Source organism: Panthera tigris, chromosome X (genome assembly GCF_018350195.1).
Source record: "Panthera tigris isolate Pti1 chromosome X, P.tigris_Pti1_mat1.1, whole genome shotgun sequence".
Lineage (NCBI taxonomy): Eukaryota > Metazoa > Chordata > Mammalia > Carnivora > Felidae > Panthera > Panthera tigris.
The window spans coordinates 60,156,345-60,175,113 of record NC_056677.1 but is presented as its reverse complement, the minus strand read 5'-3'; the positions used below and the strand labels follow the sequence as shown (position 1 = coordinate 60,175,113).

Sequence of the window (18,769 nt, the reverse complement as noted above, 5' to 3'; positions counted from 1 at the left end):
AACCTCCACACTGTTTTCCAGAGTGGCTGCTTTCCCACCAACAGTGCAAGAGGGTTCCCATTTCTCCACAACCTCGCCAACATCTGTTGTTTCCTGAGTGTTAATTTTAGCCACTCTGACTGGTGTGAAATGGTATCTCAATGTGGTTTTGATTTGTATCATGGAAAAAAATCTTAGCATAGTGTCTGGCATGCAGTGGGCTGTCAATAATTTCTTTGACATGTAAATGGCTTTAATACCATTAATCAAGCAGAGTTGTGGTTAAATTCTGATTCCCCCTTTTCTAGCTGTTTCACTTTGAAAGGCCATTTTACCTCTTGGTGTATCTTAATGAGATTAATCTTACTTTACAGGGCTGTTGTGAGGGTTCAATGAGGTAATTAATACATGTAAAAGTGAGCATGGTGCTCACACAGTAAAATTCTCAATAAATATTGGCTGAATTTGAATGGGCATATAACCAGGAGATGAAAGCTGTACTATTTTCTCAGAGTTGTGCTATAGCACCCCATACTCTTTTGCCTCATCCTTTATGTGACTGGTCAGGCAAATGGATACAGCCTAAACAGAGCTTCAAGTAAGCTGAATTTGTTCAGATGAGTACTAAACCACGGTATGGGATTTTGACTTCATTTGTGCTGGTTTAACACATGGCTTGCACTTGCTCATTTGCACAGCTAAGCACTTGCTCATTTGCACAGCTAACTCCTCAGCCACCGATATAACAGGCCAAGGCTCATGAGGTAGTTCCCCATTCTTCTCCTGGAGGCATAAATTCCCATTCCAACAGCCAACCCTAACACTCCTGGGGCCTCTCTAGCCATTTCCCTTGCCCAAAGCCCAAAGTGATGAGGGCAGAAGCAGAAAGGTCAAGGACTGGTGTCTTACTACTTTTATTGCTGTCTTATTCCTGTCTTTTATTGCTAAGCCTGGAAATATTTTCAGCTTACATCTGGCCTGCATCATATAAAAGCCTTTTAGTGGATCTTTACCATCCAGGATTGTCTACAAGGCAAATCTCATTTGTAGGTTGTGTATGTGTATGTGTGTAGTGGTGGTGGTCGGAAGGGGGTTAAATTATGTTCAAAGCACAGAAATTTTCCACTATCTGGCAGGGTGCTTCAGAGGGGCAGGCCTAGGAGAACTGGCCAGCTGTCAAATCTTCCCCCTTGAGCTCAAATCTAGGCTTTACAGAAACCTCAAGCTTACTCTTAAGCAGCTTCTTCCCACACTTGTCAAGCACTGGTTTTCATAAACTATTTTTTAATTGTTGGAGATATTGTAGATATATATATATATATATATATATATATATATATATATAACAATTTATTGTCAAATTGGTTTCCATACAACACCCAGTGCTCATTCCAAGAGGTGCCCTCCTCAATGCCCATCATCCACTTTCCCCTCTCCCCCAACCCCCATCAACCCTCAGTTTGTTCTCAGTATTTAAGAGTCTCATGGTTTGCCTCCTTCCCTCTTTGTAACTTTCCCCCCCTCCCCTCTCCCCTGGTCTTCTGTTAAGTTTCTCTGGATCCACATATGAGTGAAAACATATGGTATCTGTCTTTCTCAGAAACTTTAAAGAAATAGCTGGGCTTTTTACTCTAATGCATGGATTGACAGTCAATTCCCAATCAGGATTATTGTGATAATTGCTAGTTTACCCTCAACACAAACATATACATGCAATGCACAAAACTGCATATACACAAGCACACATACACACATAGCTCCTCCTCTTATGAAGCTTACCAGGAAATAAAAACACTTAGAAGGAAGTTCCATTATATATTTATGGACAACAACAAGAGAAAGATTTAATCTCTCTGCCTTGATCCCTACTACTCAATCCCACACATACATTTTTTCTTTTTTTTTAATGTTTATTCATTTTTAAAAGACAGAGAGACAGAGTGCAAGCAGGGGTGGGGCAGAGAGAGAGGAAAACACAGAATCCAAAGCAGGCTTCAGGCTCTGAGCTGTTAGCACAGAGCCTGACAGGGGGTCTTGAACTCATGAACCATGAAATAATGACCTGAGCCAAAGTTGGTCGCTTAACCGACTGAGCCACCCAGGTGCCTCCTCACACACACATTTTTAAGTCATCTTTTGAGGAGCCCTTACAGTTTGTCTTTTCCTGGCAAGCTGGAGAAGTATGGCCTAAATCTAGAATGAAAATACATCTTGGTTTGCCTGGGACAAACCTAATTTATGCCTGTTGCCCCTGCATAATAGTAGTAGTGTCTCCTTTCATTCTCAAAAGTATCCCAGTTTGGATAATAAATTATCTGATAGCCCTACCTAAACCTTTTTTCACCCTGGGTCCTGGCTGAGCCACCAGGGATGGGGCCCATCACATTAGGCCTGGGCCTAGTGTCTTCCTGGGAAAATAGCTTGTTCTTTAACCATGCTTAACTTTACAATTCTATCACTAGAGATTCTTTTTAGTGTTCTAACCTTGCATTTAAGCAAAAAAGTTTACTAGCCCGTGTCGCAGTGATTAAGGGGAGGCTGGGGTACTTTGCCATTCTAGTTGGCCTCATGGTAGACATTAACCCTCCTGCTTTTGTTCTCACCCATTTAATTCCCCTGATATGTTCTTTCTGCTTATAATCCTGGACACCCTAACTTTATTTTTCTCCTTTTCCTTCTGTTCGTGCTTCCCAAAACATTAGGCTCTGATGACTTCAGACTCTCTCTGCAGCAAATTACACCCCATGCCACCACCACCCACCCTACATTAGATTCAGAGATCCTTGGAATAAAAAGAAATGGCAAAAGGAAAGTGAGAGAGGAGAGGTAGAGGAAAAGAAAGGGAGGGAGGGAGGGAAAGAGAGAGATAAATTCAACCTCATTTAGACTCCATGACTAATTTTCATTAAGTCTTATACACAATTTCTTTTAGCCTAAGGGAATGGGAGCTAGTGACTATTTTTGTGGCTGGATTAACTGTGTTTTGAAAAAATCTGAAAACTCTGTCAGCTCTGTGCAAACATGGCTATAAATATATTGTGCAGAATCGATTCATAATGCTATTCACAGAGCAACTGGACAAGGATCCATGCTCTCCAGACATGTTGATAGCACATACTGCAGCTTGAATTTTGGCAGCAGCTGTGTTAATCTGCAAATAAGGGGAAGCAGGGGAGAGGCCCCAACAAGAGCAAAAGGGACATTATTAGTATGAAGTGGGGAGATTTATGTACATGGCCTTTCTTAGATCCTGAGAAAACTGAATAGTCTGGGGAGAAGCTGGGGGGTATGGTATGCTCACCTGTGAAACTATGGAGCTGTACATATATGTACACATGCACATAAATATGTATACATCTGCCTGTGTGTGGGTATGTGTGTGATACAAAGAAAAAGGGGCTATCCATGTAGATAAATGTGTATGTGTATGCCTATGAATGTGTGTCCTTTTTATTGTCTACATCATGAGTTCAAGCTTTAGGTCAGATTATGTGTATAATTTTGTACACATAAGTGGTTACTTATACATATGTGTATCATTGGTGATGCCTCAATCCAGCTATACATGCATGAGAACATGTTCAAATCTACAGATAAACTTATATACCTGGTAGACATGATGATAATTTATATATAAGGCTCAAACCAGTTTTCAAAATATTGTCACATATTAGTCAGAGAAATACAAATATTATATGACTTCACTCACATGAGGACTTTAAGAGACAAAACAGATGAACATAAGGGAAGGGAAACAAAAATAATATAAAAACAGGGAAGAGGAAAACATAAGAGACTCTTAAATATGGAGAACAGAGGGTTACTGAATGGGTTGTGGGAGGGGGGATGGGCTAAATGGGTAAGGGACATTAAGGAATCTACTCCAGAAATCATTGTTGCACTATATGCTAACTAATTTGGATATAAATTTTTAAAAAATTAAATAAATATTGTCACATCCATCCTTTCATTTGAGCCTTATTACAAGACTGTGAGATAGAGATTATTACTCCTTCCCCGCATTTTACAGATAAAGAAAGTGAGGCTCAGAAAGGCCAAGTGATTTGGCCAAGGTTGCAGATTAGGTAAACAGCAAATCCAAGATTCTAATTCTGGTCTATCTTATGTCAGATCCCATGCCTGAGCCTACCACACAGCCCAGAAAGAAATGAGGCAAGGGAGATTTGAACTCTGGGGTCTATTTTATGATCTCCCATTCCAAGGCCAGATTTTCTATTAGTGCTAAAACAAATTCCATGAAAAATAAAGAGGGCCTCAGGGCAAGTGTTATTCTCTGTTGAGCCATGGTCTGGAGAGTAGTATGCAGGTTGCTGGTCCTGGCTAGAGATATTAGCCAAGTTCACTCATGGGACACAGATGAGCCATGGTCTTTTTGAGCAGATGTTCACTGGTGATACTCTGGAGCCCATTAGGAGTACTTTCTGGAGTTAGGAGCTGGGAAAATAGGTTTGTTCCCTCTCTGTTCTCTGCTCTAGCTATCTGTCTTCCTCTTCCTAAAAACCACAGGCTCCCAACATCTGATATGATTCGTTCTACCTGAGCCTTTCATGTTTGAGACATCCTATGAGGAGGGCAGGTAGCACCAGTCTGGCTAGGCCTGAATGTGAATGGTACCATCCCAGGGCAAAGCAGAAAATAAATCCATCTGGGGTTCTGCTAACCTCCCTTACTCTGGCCACTAGGTCCCTCTAGCTTGTTGGACTATAGATCTAAGGAAAACTTGCTTTTGACTAGTAGGCAAAATCTAGGTCAAGGCAAAAAAAACACTGTGACTCTTGGAACACACAGTGTTCTGTTTACCATTTCACTGCTTAGAACCTGGTCAAGGCAGTGGAGATAATGATAATGTCTCCAAGGTTTCAGGATCACTGATTTGAAGACCTTGGAGAAGTCAGGGTTCAGGGGAAGAGGGATGGTCTCCTAGTCATCTCAAGGCAGGAGGTCTTCATCATTCTTCTGCTCTACTATGATTATGCTCAGTCATTCCAACTGGGCACGAGAATTTTAACTTGACAACATTTAGAGATTCTTGCAGGGGCCCCTATTGGGACTTTCAGGCATTTATCCTCCTCTCCTTCTAGCTCCAAAAGATAAGCCCTCCTTCCAAGTAACAGGATGGGAGGTCCCAACTGGCAAGGGGTCACAGGGCTTGGGAGGATCTTGGCAAGCTCTTAGAAGGTTGGACACAGAGCACCCTGTTGTAGATGGAGTTATCCAGGTTTCAAAACTGTTGCATGTGGATGTGTAGACCACGCAGAGGCATTGGTTTCCTAAGAACTCAGGGAGGAGCTTATAGATGTGACAAGTGCAGGATTACCCAACATGTGGACAAAGTTATGAGTTTAGGGCATCAGTGAAGCAGGGCCACCCCCAAATGAGAAAAGTATAGATTTAATGAATTGTTTCAGAAGTAGGCATTTGGAAAAATAGTTTTTAAGGCCTTTAAAGATCTTAATCTGGTCCTGAGGATGGCCCACAGCAGAGTAGCCCAGATGGTACCTTGATAAGGTAAGTTTACCCCCAGAATTCCTGACTGAGTTATGCTAAGCTCCCTTGGGCTCACCTGGGGTTACACTAGCCTACTAGTGAGATAATAAGAATATCAAATGCTTATACAGCACTTACCACGTGCCAGACGCTCTTCCAAGCTATATATAACTCATTTAACAACCCTATACAGTGAGTAATCTTACTATCTGCCTCTTACAAATGAGGAGATAGCAGCACAGAGAGGTTAAGTGGCCTAAGGACCTGGCTAAGTGGTGGAGCCAGGATTTACTCAAGCAGTTTGGCTCCGCTTTAGTGCTCACTCAAGAAGACTCCATGAAAGGAGAATTCTCAGTTGTATTTCACCCTTAAGACACAACCCCCTTTTTAAAGATAAAGCCAAGATCTTAGGAAAGGGGTCTTAAAGTGGAGAATATTCAGGAAATATTTCTAGGCATCTTGACTCAGCATATCATAATCAGTCACACCAAATTTCTGCTTTGCATTGAGGTACTTGTTCACTTGTGCATGCATGCTCTCTTTGCCCCTCTTGGATGGAATTCTCCGAGGAGACAGGATGGACAACACAGGATAGCTACCCTTTCCAAAATTCATCGTTTCTTAAATCTGTGAGGAATTGTTTTCCATTTTCATCAGAGAAGTTGTTTTCTTACTACCTTACCATTCCCCATCACCTTGCCAGGAAGCACCCCAAGGCCTCTTTGGTTTATATAAGTCACTGGTTATAAGCACTAAGTCTCTGGGAGGTCCAGCCTTCTCATTGCATTAGTGAAGAACTTGGGGCCAAGAAAAAAGAAAGGGACTTATCAGGGTCACAAAGACAGTAAACAGAGCTAAAAGCAGAACCCAGGTCTCCTGATTCCCAATCCAGTACCTTTCTTGATCCCAACCAGCAAGTTAGTGAGGTCCAGATCCTTCCTTCCATGACATTAATTTCCATCTCCCTTAACTTTTTGCTTCCCAATTGTTTGTTTGTTTTTCATCATACCATACTTCTTCTTATCCACACACTTAAACTTCAGGCTGCTATCAAATTTAGGGAAAGCTCTATTCCAGCTTTCAGGGAGCTCCTAGTATCCATTCCCATTGACTATGGAACTGGAATACCTGGGTTCTAGCCTCACCTCTGCTAAATATTAAGTGTATGACCTTAGGCCACTCACTCTCCGTGTGTTTTCCATTTTCTGCAACTATAAAATGGGAATATAAGTCTCTACACAACCCTTCCTTGTTGTGAAATTTTCCCCAACTAAATATGAACCACACTGACTTTCCATTTTCCAGAACCCCTCAACATAGCACTTGTGATCAAAGATGGTGGCACATGATGAGATTCAACTAAGTATTTTATTTCATAACTGTCTCTGTTGCAAGGATAGACATCAACTAAGATATAAATTACAATGTGCCACATACAGAAGGGATTGTCACCACTCCGTAGTCTTCCCTTTTCCTAGGGTTCACAGCATCTGGAAGTCTGTTTGAGACTTAGGGTAAGGAGCTGAGAGCTGTTGCCATCTCTTCTCTCCTGCCCTTTATTCCTCCCCTCGGACCTCAGAAAAAGTGCCTGGGCTGCTGACATGGAAGAGTGGGTGGTAGGTTGGGCAGGCTATGCTACAAGCCAGTTGCAGGCACCTCATTCCATGGCCCAATGCCCAGACATCCTTCCACCCCATGCTCTTCTCCAAATGCCCTCAGTATCTTCCTCTCCTCCTACCCCTCTACTCCACCCTGTCTTCTGGGTCAGGGCCTAATGGGGAAGAGTGACTCACTGGACTCTCAGAGGGCAAAGACCCAGACTCTGAGCAACAACCAAAGTGTCTAATTCTCAACACTCATCCTGCAACTACCCAATTCATAGGTACCTCTTCACTTAGCTAAATCCCATTTTGAGTTACAACTCTTCCAGCAAACCTTCCTTGATTCCTCTTGAATCCTCACACTCATCTCTCCTTTTCCACATCACCACACAAAAATTGCACTCAATTTTATATAGACACATATTTTTACTACTTAACAACAATCTGCAATTGTTTGGTATGTTATGTCTTTGCAAAGAAATTATAAACTTCTTTTCCTTCTCTGGCTTATCCAATGTCTAGCCTTGCACATAATAAACACTTATTGACTTGAATTGAACCAACGTTAATTGAATTGGAGGTAAAGGGTATGGGGAGGGCTTGTGAGCATGAAAAAAAATAACATTTATTGAACAAAGTATGTGCTGACTATATGCTACATATTTTGCATGCCTCATCTCATTTAATCTCCATACCAATAATGAAAGATGTTATTATTATCCTTATTTTATGTATGAGAAAACTCAGATTTCAACAAGTTAAAACCTTTGTCAAAGCCAGCCATGTGGTAACTAATTGAATATAGTGCTGTTTGATTCAAAAGCCCATATTCAAAGATTAGTAACAGCTTTAATGCCTATTAGCAAAGTGTTGATTAAATAAATTATGATATACTCATATAATGGAATACGGTGCAGTTATAAAAAAAGAGTGTGAGTTTATGTATTTAATGCATAATAATATCCAAGATATATTTTAAAGTATAAAATGCAAGGTGGAAGATAATATGAAATATGGGCTACCATTTGTGCTTTAGAAATAGAATGTGTAGACACACACCACACACACACACACACACACACACACACCACAATTGCTTGTACATAAACAGAATATCTCTGGAAGGACACACTAGACAACACTGGTGGCCTCTAGGGAGGGGAACAAGGTAACTGGGAGACAGGGGTTGGAGAGAGACTTTACAGTGTTGTACCTCTTGGATTTTGTTTCATATTAAATAAATAAATCACATTTGTTAAAACACAATACAATCTACACAAAGTAATGCCTGGGGATTGACTTTGGAAAAATTCAGAGAGAGAAGAAGGGACAGTACGACAGTGAATTGGATTGAGGACCCCCTAAGGTGCCAAAAACCCCATCCTTTGCACCTATTTCCCAAACCCTCTTACAAACCAATCTCCACTATAATCATCTGACTATAATGTTGATTGAGGTCACATCTTTCCAGAACTCAGTTCTCTACTTATAAAATAGGCACCAGATGGGGTAGGATGAGGTGGTCTGTAAAATGCCTTCTAGCTCAGACATTTAAATAACCAAAAATCGGGGCGCCTGGGTAGCTCATTCAGTTAGATGTCTGACTTCAGCTTAGGTCATGATCTCACGGTTTGTGAGTTGGAGCCCCGCATCCGGCTCTGTGCTGACAGTTCAGAGCCTGGAGCCTGCTTTGGATTCTGTGTCTCCCTCTCTCTCTGCCCCCTTGACCACTCGCACTCTGTCTCTCTCCCTCTCCCTCTCTCTCTTAAAAATAAATAAACATTTAAAAAAATAACCACAAATCAAGATGGTGAATCCTACTATATTGAAATCTTAGTCTCAAAGAAAGACTTGGAGATTTTGTTTTGTTGTTTGTAACAAAAAATAGAAACATTTCCATTCTGATTTGCCTACTAAATGGTCTTAATGGAAGCTCCCTAAGGGTCACTAAAATGCTTGTTCACAACTGCTATTGCAGTCTCCAAGCCTCTGGCCTTCTGCGGCCTCTGTTCTCCAGGGCTATCTTGTTTAGAACACAAGGAAATTGGCCCACTCCAAAACTGAATACAAAAGAGCAAGGCCCCTTCTATGCTTAATATCCCCTGGCCCAGACCTTCTGACCCTAAATATCCCTTTCCTTCTTCCTTACTACCTGCAGGAGAACAGAGGCTCTGTAAGAGACCCTCGGGAGGAAGTGACGCCTTAACTTCACCCACCACTCAACCCACCCACCCCCCAATCCCTAGCAACTCCTCCTAAAAAACTCAGTCCTTGACTTGTAGGGAGGTTTGTGAGCTCCTGCCAAGAGCTGTAAATATTTTAACATGTCTTGTTTCCTTGAATGTATATGACCTGGGATCTGGCCCCTCCTTTCTCAAGGCTCTTAGAGAACTGAGGAACAAAGAAAACACAGCCAGTCCTTAGCTACAGGACACCCAGATCAAGTTGCAGAATAATACAGAGGGAATATGAGAAAGAGATTGAATGAAGAGGTGGAAGGTGGGTAAGAGGGTTGATTCTCCTTACAGAAACATTTAAAGAAAGGTATAGCAACTCAATTTCTAAGGGCTAGAACAGGTCACTGGATAATAAGAATAAAAATAGCACCAATTCCTTCACAATTTACAAAGATCTTTCATATACATAATTCCATTGGATCCTTCATAGACCTATAAAATACTGTTGGTTCCATTGTGCAGATGAGAACACTGAATACGTGGAAGTTTATATGACTTGTTCAAGTCTAACCAATTAAGAAGAGACCATTTCTCTAGCCCTTTTTGTACCCAAGGATCATGACTCTGGGTAGAGTGAGATGGGTAGTTAGAGGAGTATGCCATATATCAGAAGACTGTCAAACTTTTGTCTATTAAACCTTTTCTTGGTCATCTTATTTATCCCTTAGTCAAAAGGATGCCCTGAGGCTACAGGAATGGAAAGCTTGGCAGCAGTCCCCTTGGTAGCTGCCTATTCCCATCCTTACTATGTATTAGGTGATATTTAAAAGCAGGAATTCTGGACTCAGATTCTCTGTGTTCAAATCCTGGCTCTGCCATTTCTTGATATATGAGCTTAAGCAAGTTAGTTAACTTCTGTGCCTGTGTCTTTTTATCTACAAAATGGAGAAAATAATGGTACCTATTTCCTAGTGTTGTTGAGAATTAAAATGAGCTGGTACAGATAGCGCTCCTGGCTGTCCCACCTCGGTTTTGTGGCGCCTTTTTGGGTCCTGGCCGCCGGGTAGTGAAGGAATAAACTGAAGTTAATTGCAAAAAAATAAAATAAATAAAATAAAATAAAATAAAATAAAATAAAATAAAATAAAATAAAATAAAATGAGCTGGTACATGTAAAGAGCTTAATATAATGCCTGGCACAGATTTACTTGCTAAATACTAAATAAATGTTAATAATAATAATAGTAAGTAGCAGGGTGGGCTTATAGAGAGTCATCTCCATACTTTTACCCAGTTGGGATTAGTGGCAATCCCATGTGAAGAGTATGAATGGTAAATAGACAAAGAGCTCTTTGTGAGAAGCTCAGTGACCTGAACAAATGACTGAACCTGTGATCTCAGCCTCATAGGTATATGTTCTAAGAAACTGTGCTAATTGGCCCAGACAGACATCACATGCCAAGATATACACACATACACATATGTCTGGACATATGAGTTCATGCACATACCCTTTCAGCCTGGATAAGAGGCTGATCTCTGTGGGTGGGTAGATCCACAAGGTAAATTGAGCAAAAAGATTGTATAGGGACTGCTTGTTTAGCGACATTTTCCTTCCTCTTTTCCCTTCAGCTACATAGAAACAGGGAAGCAACTAACCTGGAAGCTTTACTTCCTCTCTTTCTACCATCACTGAAGGCATTTTTAACTCTAGTTAGGACCTAGTGTCTGTCTCCTCCCTTCTCTGACTCCTCTACAACAAATTATGTAGTATTTTTTAGCAAGAAGAGAGATGATGAGACTCAAAATGGAATGAAGACTTCTGTTCTTCAAGAACCACCGAAGCTACTGAAAACCAATCTGAAATCTCTGAAGGTTCAGTTGCCCCAGAACAAGGAAAGTAAGGATTTGAAGACAAAGGGGTACAACTGACCAGGACATTTGTTGAATATAATTGGGTAAGACTTGCTACAATACTATCTCCTTGTTTGGGGTCCTGGGGCTATGAAAAGGAGTGTGGAAATGACAAAAGGGAGTTCATGGTAGCTATCTTACTACAAAAATCCAGAGCTAATGGCTTCCACACTCTTGACTCCTACATAGAAAGTCACCTTTCCCCCAGAAAGTGAAGAGTAAGAGAGGGAAGAAAAGGGAAAAAGGAAGAGATGCCTCTGTGGGCTTTGTAGAAATGGGCCGAGATCCATGCTGGAGTTGGGCCTCTATCACATCTTGAACTCCAGTTATTCCATTAATTGAGCAAGAGAAAGAAAGAGAATAGAGATAACAATACTGGGAGGAAAGGGGATGGCATATCTAACAAAGGTGGTACAAATGCACCATGAAAATAGGAGGATCCTAGAAAATATGGTTGGGACAGCCAATTTCATCCATTCTTCTCCTGTCAACCCCAGAAACTGGAGCAAAGTAGAAGATAGAGATAGGCAAGACTACCAGGGTGAAGACACATGTACTTCCTCAAGCCACCCACACAGGCCACATTCCCCTCCAAAAATAGGTGCCAAATGATTTCATATTACTAACCACAGCACCCACCTTCAAGGTAAGTAATTAAATGTTCTTGGGCTTAGTCCTCTATCATCCCTAAAATGAGAGAGGGCTGGAGTGTTCTAAACCCGCTTCCCAGTAACCTTTGAGTATGGAGAGTGATGCAGGATAAGGGGAGGGATGGAAACAGAAAGGAACTTATAATAAATGTTTCCAAGTTCCAGTGTTGGGGAGTTACAAAGGGGTCCAGGACAAGAGATACAGCCCAGGCTAGCCATATTCTCTCCATCACTCTCACCTAACAAGTTGTTCAGTCTGGGCCCTTTGTGCTAATCTCCCATAACTCCTACAGAAGCCTCTGTTATGTTAAACCTGATTCCATAAACAGATGGGAAAATAATTTTTTCATCATCCATGGCTTCAGGTGAGGCATATGGTGTGTGTGTGTGTGTGTGTGTGTGTATTACAAATAAAGCCTTTTCTCTAAGGTTTACTCGTTGACTCCCAAGTGAGACAGTTCCAAGGCAAGAAAGTCCACTCCATCTTTTACACAATCTGAAAAGAGTAAATGATTCTTTCTTTTAAAAAGACAACAAAACAAAAATATGCTGGTGGTAAAAGCAGCACACCGTCTTGGGAAACTGATCTGTTCAAAAAGTTGAGATGGCATCCTTTACATATTTCTGCAAATGTTGACAGTCCAGCTGCTTGTTTACTCTTTGTGGCACTGAAGGAAATGTTTCCAGTGACAAGTAAGTATAAATTTAGGGGAAAACGAGAGAGAGCTCTCTGCATGCTACTTCAGTAGCCACACTCTCAGCTAAGCCCTGAATGAAAGTGAAGTTGACCAGGGATACCCAATAGGGCCTCCTCTAGGATTGAAACAGCAGTCCTCCCATACCCAACCACAGTGGGACCCAGGCAGTAGCCCTAAGCCAGCTATAAAGATTCTCTGTCTGAAGCCCCCTGAAGGAAACCACTATGTCACATTTAAAATCTTGGTTTACTCTTCTACCCTGAAGTAACAGCAAATCAAGGTCATACTAACCATTATTTCTGAGAAATAAGAGTGAGATGTGGGAAATTAAGTTTCAGGAGAAGGGTCCAAGCTGAAGCTTAAGTAAATGCTTATAGTTTAATGTTTTTTAGGAACAGGCTCAAATACTGGAAACAGCAGCATACAGACCTACTACTACTAGCCTACTAGCCTGCAGCAAGCCAAGTTGAGGGAATTCTCTTGGGGCTCCAGTTCCATGCTAAGCAGGGCATTCTGGGAGAAGCAATTGTACATCCAGAGTTGCCTTTACACACGGATAAAAAGTAGTGGATCTTTTCAACCACAATGGTGTATATATAAGCAGCCCTATAATCTTTTAATTCATATGACATGGGAAAATAATATCTACATGGTTTTTCATTGCTTTCCCAATTGCCTCTTAACCTGTCTGCATCTTCATTCAGACAGATAGATTAACAAATTTCCATTTTGTCTGAATGAGTCAAAAAGTATGTCAAATGAATAGTAAAGAATAAAATATAACATAGTTCTAGAAGGATAGGACGGCAGAGCTATAAAGTTCATCTACTCAAGCCTTCTCATCTTACAGATAGGTAAACTGAAGTACAGAGAGGTAAAGTACCTGCTCAAAGTCACAGAGCAAGTCAGGGGCACAAGTTGTCTAACTCTTAGTCACTGTCTAGCTGGTATTACTGAGATCGCCAGCCCTTTAGTGTCCAGATTTATATTTAGAATGAGCATTTGAGGCCACTGGACAGTGAGCCAGGGATCCAGCCTCAACCAGCTACTCCAGCTAAAACAAGCATCCCCCTGGTTGTCTTCCAAATATCCCAACCTCTTCTTCTCATCCCTTCCAGTATGAGTCAAGGTCCTACGTTTGGACCCAGTTTGTTGGAAAGAAGACAGAAGAGTCACTTGAAGGATGCCTGGCCAATGACCCTGTGGCCCAAAGCTCCTTTGCAGGCTCTAAGCCAACCTGGTCAAGATTATCTGGACAGTAGGCAAAACCTTCAGGCAAAGACAAGATCCTGGCAGACTTGCTCAAAAAATACCTGGTTCCTAAATTAAGCAATTCACTGGTCAGCCCAATGAGACATTGAACGAAGCAATGAGAGAAAGATAGCTTAACTTACCTTTGACCCCACCCATCCTTGGGACTCTGCCCAAATGCATAGTGTACCTATTTTCCCCATGCCTAGAAAATTCTGTCCCCATTAGAGTGATCCATGAGTCTGAACAATCTTGAGCCCAGTAGTAAATGCTACTGACCCTTGTCCCTTTCCATGGATGGTGAGAGCCCTAGCCCCAATCCTCCAACCTAGGAGCCTACAAGGGACATGCTTATGAACTGCCCAATAAAAGATACCTCCCATCATATTTTATGGCTCAGTGGTAGACTGGCAGTAAAGGTGGAAAGTGTAGACTAATGGGTTTACTCTGAAGCACATTTAAAAAGACCTAAGCTTTGAGCCAATGTTAACAACTCTGACTTGGTCTACCTTGTCCCCTGGATCCCCAATCCTAAGCCTGCCTCAGCTCTAACCCACTTGGGGTTCCAATAATGACTTGGGGCTTGCAACCAATGTTACCTTGTTCCTCTTTACCATCTTCCCTCCAAAAGTCTCTCCTCTAAACCCAGGAAGCCATGCTATACTTTCCACCAAATTGCCTGGCTTCCCTGTCTTGTCTGCTGCTTGGTCTGGGTGGGAGAACTCCCAAATTTTCCACCAGCTCTGAAAAAGTATAGACTCATTTCTCTCCTGATCTTTTCCTTTTCCCCTAAATCAGACCTTGGTCACTTGCCTCCATCAGAGGAACCTATTGCCTGCCATTCTTCCCAGGCGTAAGACCCAGGGTAAATTGGCTTCCTTTTAAAAACAGGTGAAGGCATAAGATAAACTGCTAGTGTCACCACAGAACTGTACACATCACAGAGTCCACAAAAAGTGTACATTACATGCTCTAGAATGGCCTGAATTCCACTTTCCTTCTACTCTCCATGGTTTTTTTTCCCATGCCCAGAGACCTCTCTGATGTGTAGTTAGCTCCCATAGATCAAAACTACCTTCCTCTGGGGCTCCCTCATAACAGTCCCAATTATCTGCAGAACCTCAGACTCATAAAGCCAATCAGCAGCAGATTTAGGACTGTGAAGATATTAGGCCTAGTCAAAGAGAATCTGGGCTGTGTGGTGCCTCCATAAATTCATAGATTTTTAGAGATGAAAGGCATGTCAGACATTAATGGAAATGGAGAGTGCACCAACCTCCTTGACTATAGGAGTATATGTTCCAAGTTCCCCAGAATGGCTATTAGGCAAATACTGGCTGGTAAACATTTTAGCAAGCTTCTACTGGCTTCTTCTATCCCTTGAGACACTAGTGCTGTGACATAGGTTGCTGGGAAATGTTGAGTAAACTGCAGAAAGCGTGTGGAGGCAGAGACACATTTGGAATCTCAGGATCTGAATGGTTGCTTGGGAAAGCTGAGGGACCAAAAAAAGTTAGTGCTAAGGATGAGATTTTCTAGGAGCTCAAGAATGTGGTGGGGTGTTCTTGACTTCTTCAAAATAAAAACTGAGGTGTTCCCAAGAGTATTCAGTATCAAAAACAACTTTCATGAATTCAAGACCTAAGCCAAAGTATTCTGAGACCCTGGGGACATACCAAATTCCTTTCTGTCCCTTCTTGACCTGTACTTACCATAATTTAAACCAGTAAACCTACCCCTTCAAGGGACCTAGTCTGTGTCAGAGTACACACCAGCCACAGCTCTGCACAGCCCAGTGCACCCCCCCTTCCCAGCTGCACTGTGAGGTCTTGACCGGAAAGTCCCAGCCAGCCCTCCCCCTGAGTCCCCTATGATCACCTACTTTGAAGTTTGTTCCCCAGCAGTAAACCTCTTCCTGGTAAAGTAGTGATTTTTCCCAAGTTTTATTACACACTCCAAAGGGCCCAACTCCAGGCCTGCTCACAGGACATGAATGCCAGGGTCTAGCTTCAGCCCATCCCCCACTACCTCCCATGAAGTTTCACCCAGACTTTGCCACTGACTCTGAAGGCCAACAGCCTGCCTTTAACCACAGGGCAATGCTCAGCAGGTGCCCTCCTTAGGTAACCTAGACAACAGCAAAAGGCCCTACCCTGGCTGCCTTCCCAGGAGCCCCTGAACTGAATCAAAGCAAGGAAAAGGTATTCCCAGGGGTGAATGTGGCAGTGACCTTCTTTCCAGTTGTTCCACACAGTCCAGGGACCCCCTACTCTCAGGCATCAATGTGGCCTCGTAGTCTCCACCCTGAACAGCCATTGATACACAGTCTAACTTTCAAGTGGGGCCCACACTGTGCGGTGCCAATAGGTCACAAGAGGTACCAATAGCTCCAAACCTCTTCTTCAAAGGCAGCCCAATGAAGCTGCAAACAAACAAACAAACAAAACAAAACAATGACAAAACAAACAACAACAACAAAAAAAGATGGGTCCTTGGTTCAGAGTGGTAGGAGAAGCTGTCCAAATGCCCAGGGAACCCGCCAGTGAATGCCCTAGAATTCAAGGTTTCTATGTTCAATAAATAATCCCGAGGCCCCCCCAGAGGGCAGCAGAAGTACATGTTATGGTGTCGAGAAGAGGGAACCCTTCAGCCCCAGGGCAACACTATGAAAAACCACCTATTCTGAGTGGCAAACTTTGGGCAAGTCTAGTGGAGCTGTCCCTAGGAGACACAAGAAGGAGCGAGCCTTGAGAGAGAGGGCATCCCAAATCCTTCACTCCTTCTCTAGACTCGTCATCAGAACTGCTGAGAGGGCAACGTCGTTGGCTTTCTGAGAAAACAGGATGGCTCCTCTGACTTCACCAGCCCACAGGCAGATTCAATGCGAGGAGAATGCAAACTTGCAGTCTTGCGGCCGCTGGGCCTAGAAAGCTAAGGCTATGCTCCCTGGCCCTGCTTGTGTTAGGGAAGAAGACCATGTCAGCCCCACGCGAAAGCCGGAGAGGTGAAGGCCAGCATTTCCGCTAAGGCCGAAACAGGCATCCCGCGGAGAGTGGAGAGACTCAGAGTGCCAGGGAGAGCAAGGCTCAGGTTGGGGGAGGCGTGGAGTGAGTCTCAGGGCCCAGCCTGCCAGTCGCCTTACAATTCTCTGGCAGGAGACGTCGGAGACCGCCTCTCTGCTTGCTTTGGGGTTCAGCTCAGAGGGCACGGAGATATGCTGGATTCCTCAGAGTGACAGAGGATGGCCTGGCCTGGCTGGGCCATAACCACCACTGGCAAAGAGAGTGCGCGCACACCCCACCCCCACTCTCCCCCTCCCTTTCTGTCTCCAGCAGACACACATGCCTGGTTGTGTTTGACTCCGCTCAGTCACCAGTATTCCTAAAGTGTTTTTGACAGAAAACACCTCGGCCCCCGGTGCGGGAACAGGGGCTGCTGCGAAGATCTGCAGTACCGCATTTCTCTCAAAGCCCTCCCTGCCTCCCAACTCTCTCCTCTCTCCGTGACTTCCCCCTCCAAAAAAATCTGCAAATATTTTCTCTCACTACACATGGTCAGCATATTAAAAGGAAAAAAAAAAAGTGCGTCTGGATTTGTCCCAGGGCAAAAAAGTTCATTCCTTGCATGTGATCAATGAATATCCCAAGTCCCACCCAAGGGACGTCTTGTGCCTAGTCTCCAACAGCTTAGGGTGCCCAGAGCCCCGCAACTTGCGCCTTAGCAGCGCCGTGGGTAAGGGACAAGGGGGAGGAGTAGAAGAGGAAAGCTGAAGGGGCGCCTACAACTGTAAGGTCAGGGGTCAGCGGCAGTGGGAGCAGAGAACACCCTTGTCCAAATGCCAGGAGGGGTGCGCGGGGCCACTCACCTGCTTGGAACTCTACTTGGCGATTTTTCTCTCTTTCCTCCTGCAGCAGCATGGAGTAGAGGATCCCAAAAGAGTTCTGGATGCCAAAGATGGATCCGTTGCACCAGGTGGCAGCGAAGACCACCATCCAGCCAAAGCCACCTTCGGGGGGCTGGAAACCTCGAGCGGTGCCGCGGGTCTCCACGGCGGGCGTGGACTTGGGTTCATGCACTGGCTCGGGCTCAAATTCCAACTCCGGCAGGGGAGCAGGGTCCAGTAGGGGTTGTGGCTCCGGCTGTGGCTCCGGCTGCGGTTCTGGTGGGGGCACTGGCACCGGCTCAGGCTCTGGCTCTGGCTCGGCGCTTCCCACCCACTCCTGCTGTTTTTGGTCTGCCTCCCGCCAGGGCCCCTTGGCTTCCTTGCTCGCCAGGCTTTGCAGCGCCATCTCGGCAGGGGGACTGTGGCTGCTCGGGCGAGAGGAGCCGCTGTGTGGCTGGTACTTGTTTCTGCCGCCGCCGCCGCTGCTGCTGCTGCTCCTCGGAGCACTGCTGCTGCCGCTGCCTCCTCCTCCCGGCTCCGCGCCCCAGCTGGCCAGCCTGTCCCGCGACAGACGGTCCCTCGAGTCCTCTCCTCCTCCTCCCACGTCCAACCCCCCTTCTGCTCTCCCCATGTCATCTCTCTCCTCCCCCTCCTCTTCCCCCCCCCACCTCTTCCTCCCTCAACAGGCAGCCGCTAGAGCCTTGCTCTTCTCCCTAGCCCTTCCTGCTCCCCATACTCGCCCGCGTACTTCAGCCCTGCTCCCTACCTCAACTTCCTTTCAAAACTACTGAATCCTGTCTTCTTTGTCCATATGCCCAATAGAGAGAGAGTTAAAATGGTTTTTCCACAAACTGTCCTGTTTCCCGTGCCTTCTCCACACAGGCTCCAAACAGACATTGATCAACCCAAAATTTCCAGGGAAGCCCCACTGTCTTTTGCTCCCACTCCCTTCTTCCTCACACGCATCCTGGAACTGGAGTGGTCCTGAGCACCCCAGGATGAGAGCTGGACTTTGAGAGACCCCACCCTGTCCTCGGGAGTCCCTTTGTCCCCCACTTGAGCTTGAGAAAAGCGACCTAGAGGGGGAAAGCCCAGGCTTCGGACAGAT

At 44.2% G+C, this 18,769-nt stretch overlaps 1 protein-coding gene across 1 annotated transcript in view; it reads right to left on the bottom strand.

Moving 5' to 3' along the window:
- Positions 1-18,216, bottom strand: part of SLC16A2 (solute carrier family 16 member 2) — a 142,968-nt gene extending 124,752 nt beyond the window's left edge. The window contains exon 1 of the mRNA XM_007089214.2: positions 17,644-18,216. Within this exon, the coding sequence (XP_007089276.2) occupies positions 17,644-18,067 (424 nt within the window). The 5' untranslated portion in view covers positions 18,068-18,216. The remainder of the gene's footprint in view (positions 1-17,643) is intronic.
- Between the last annotated feature and the right edge of the window lie 553 nt (positions 18,217-18,769).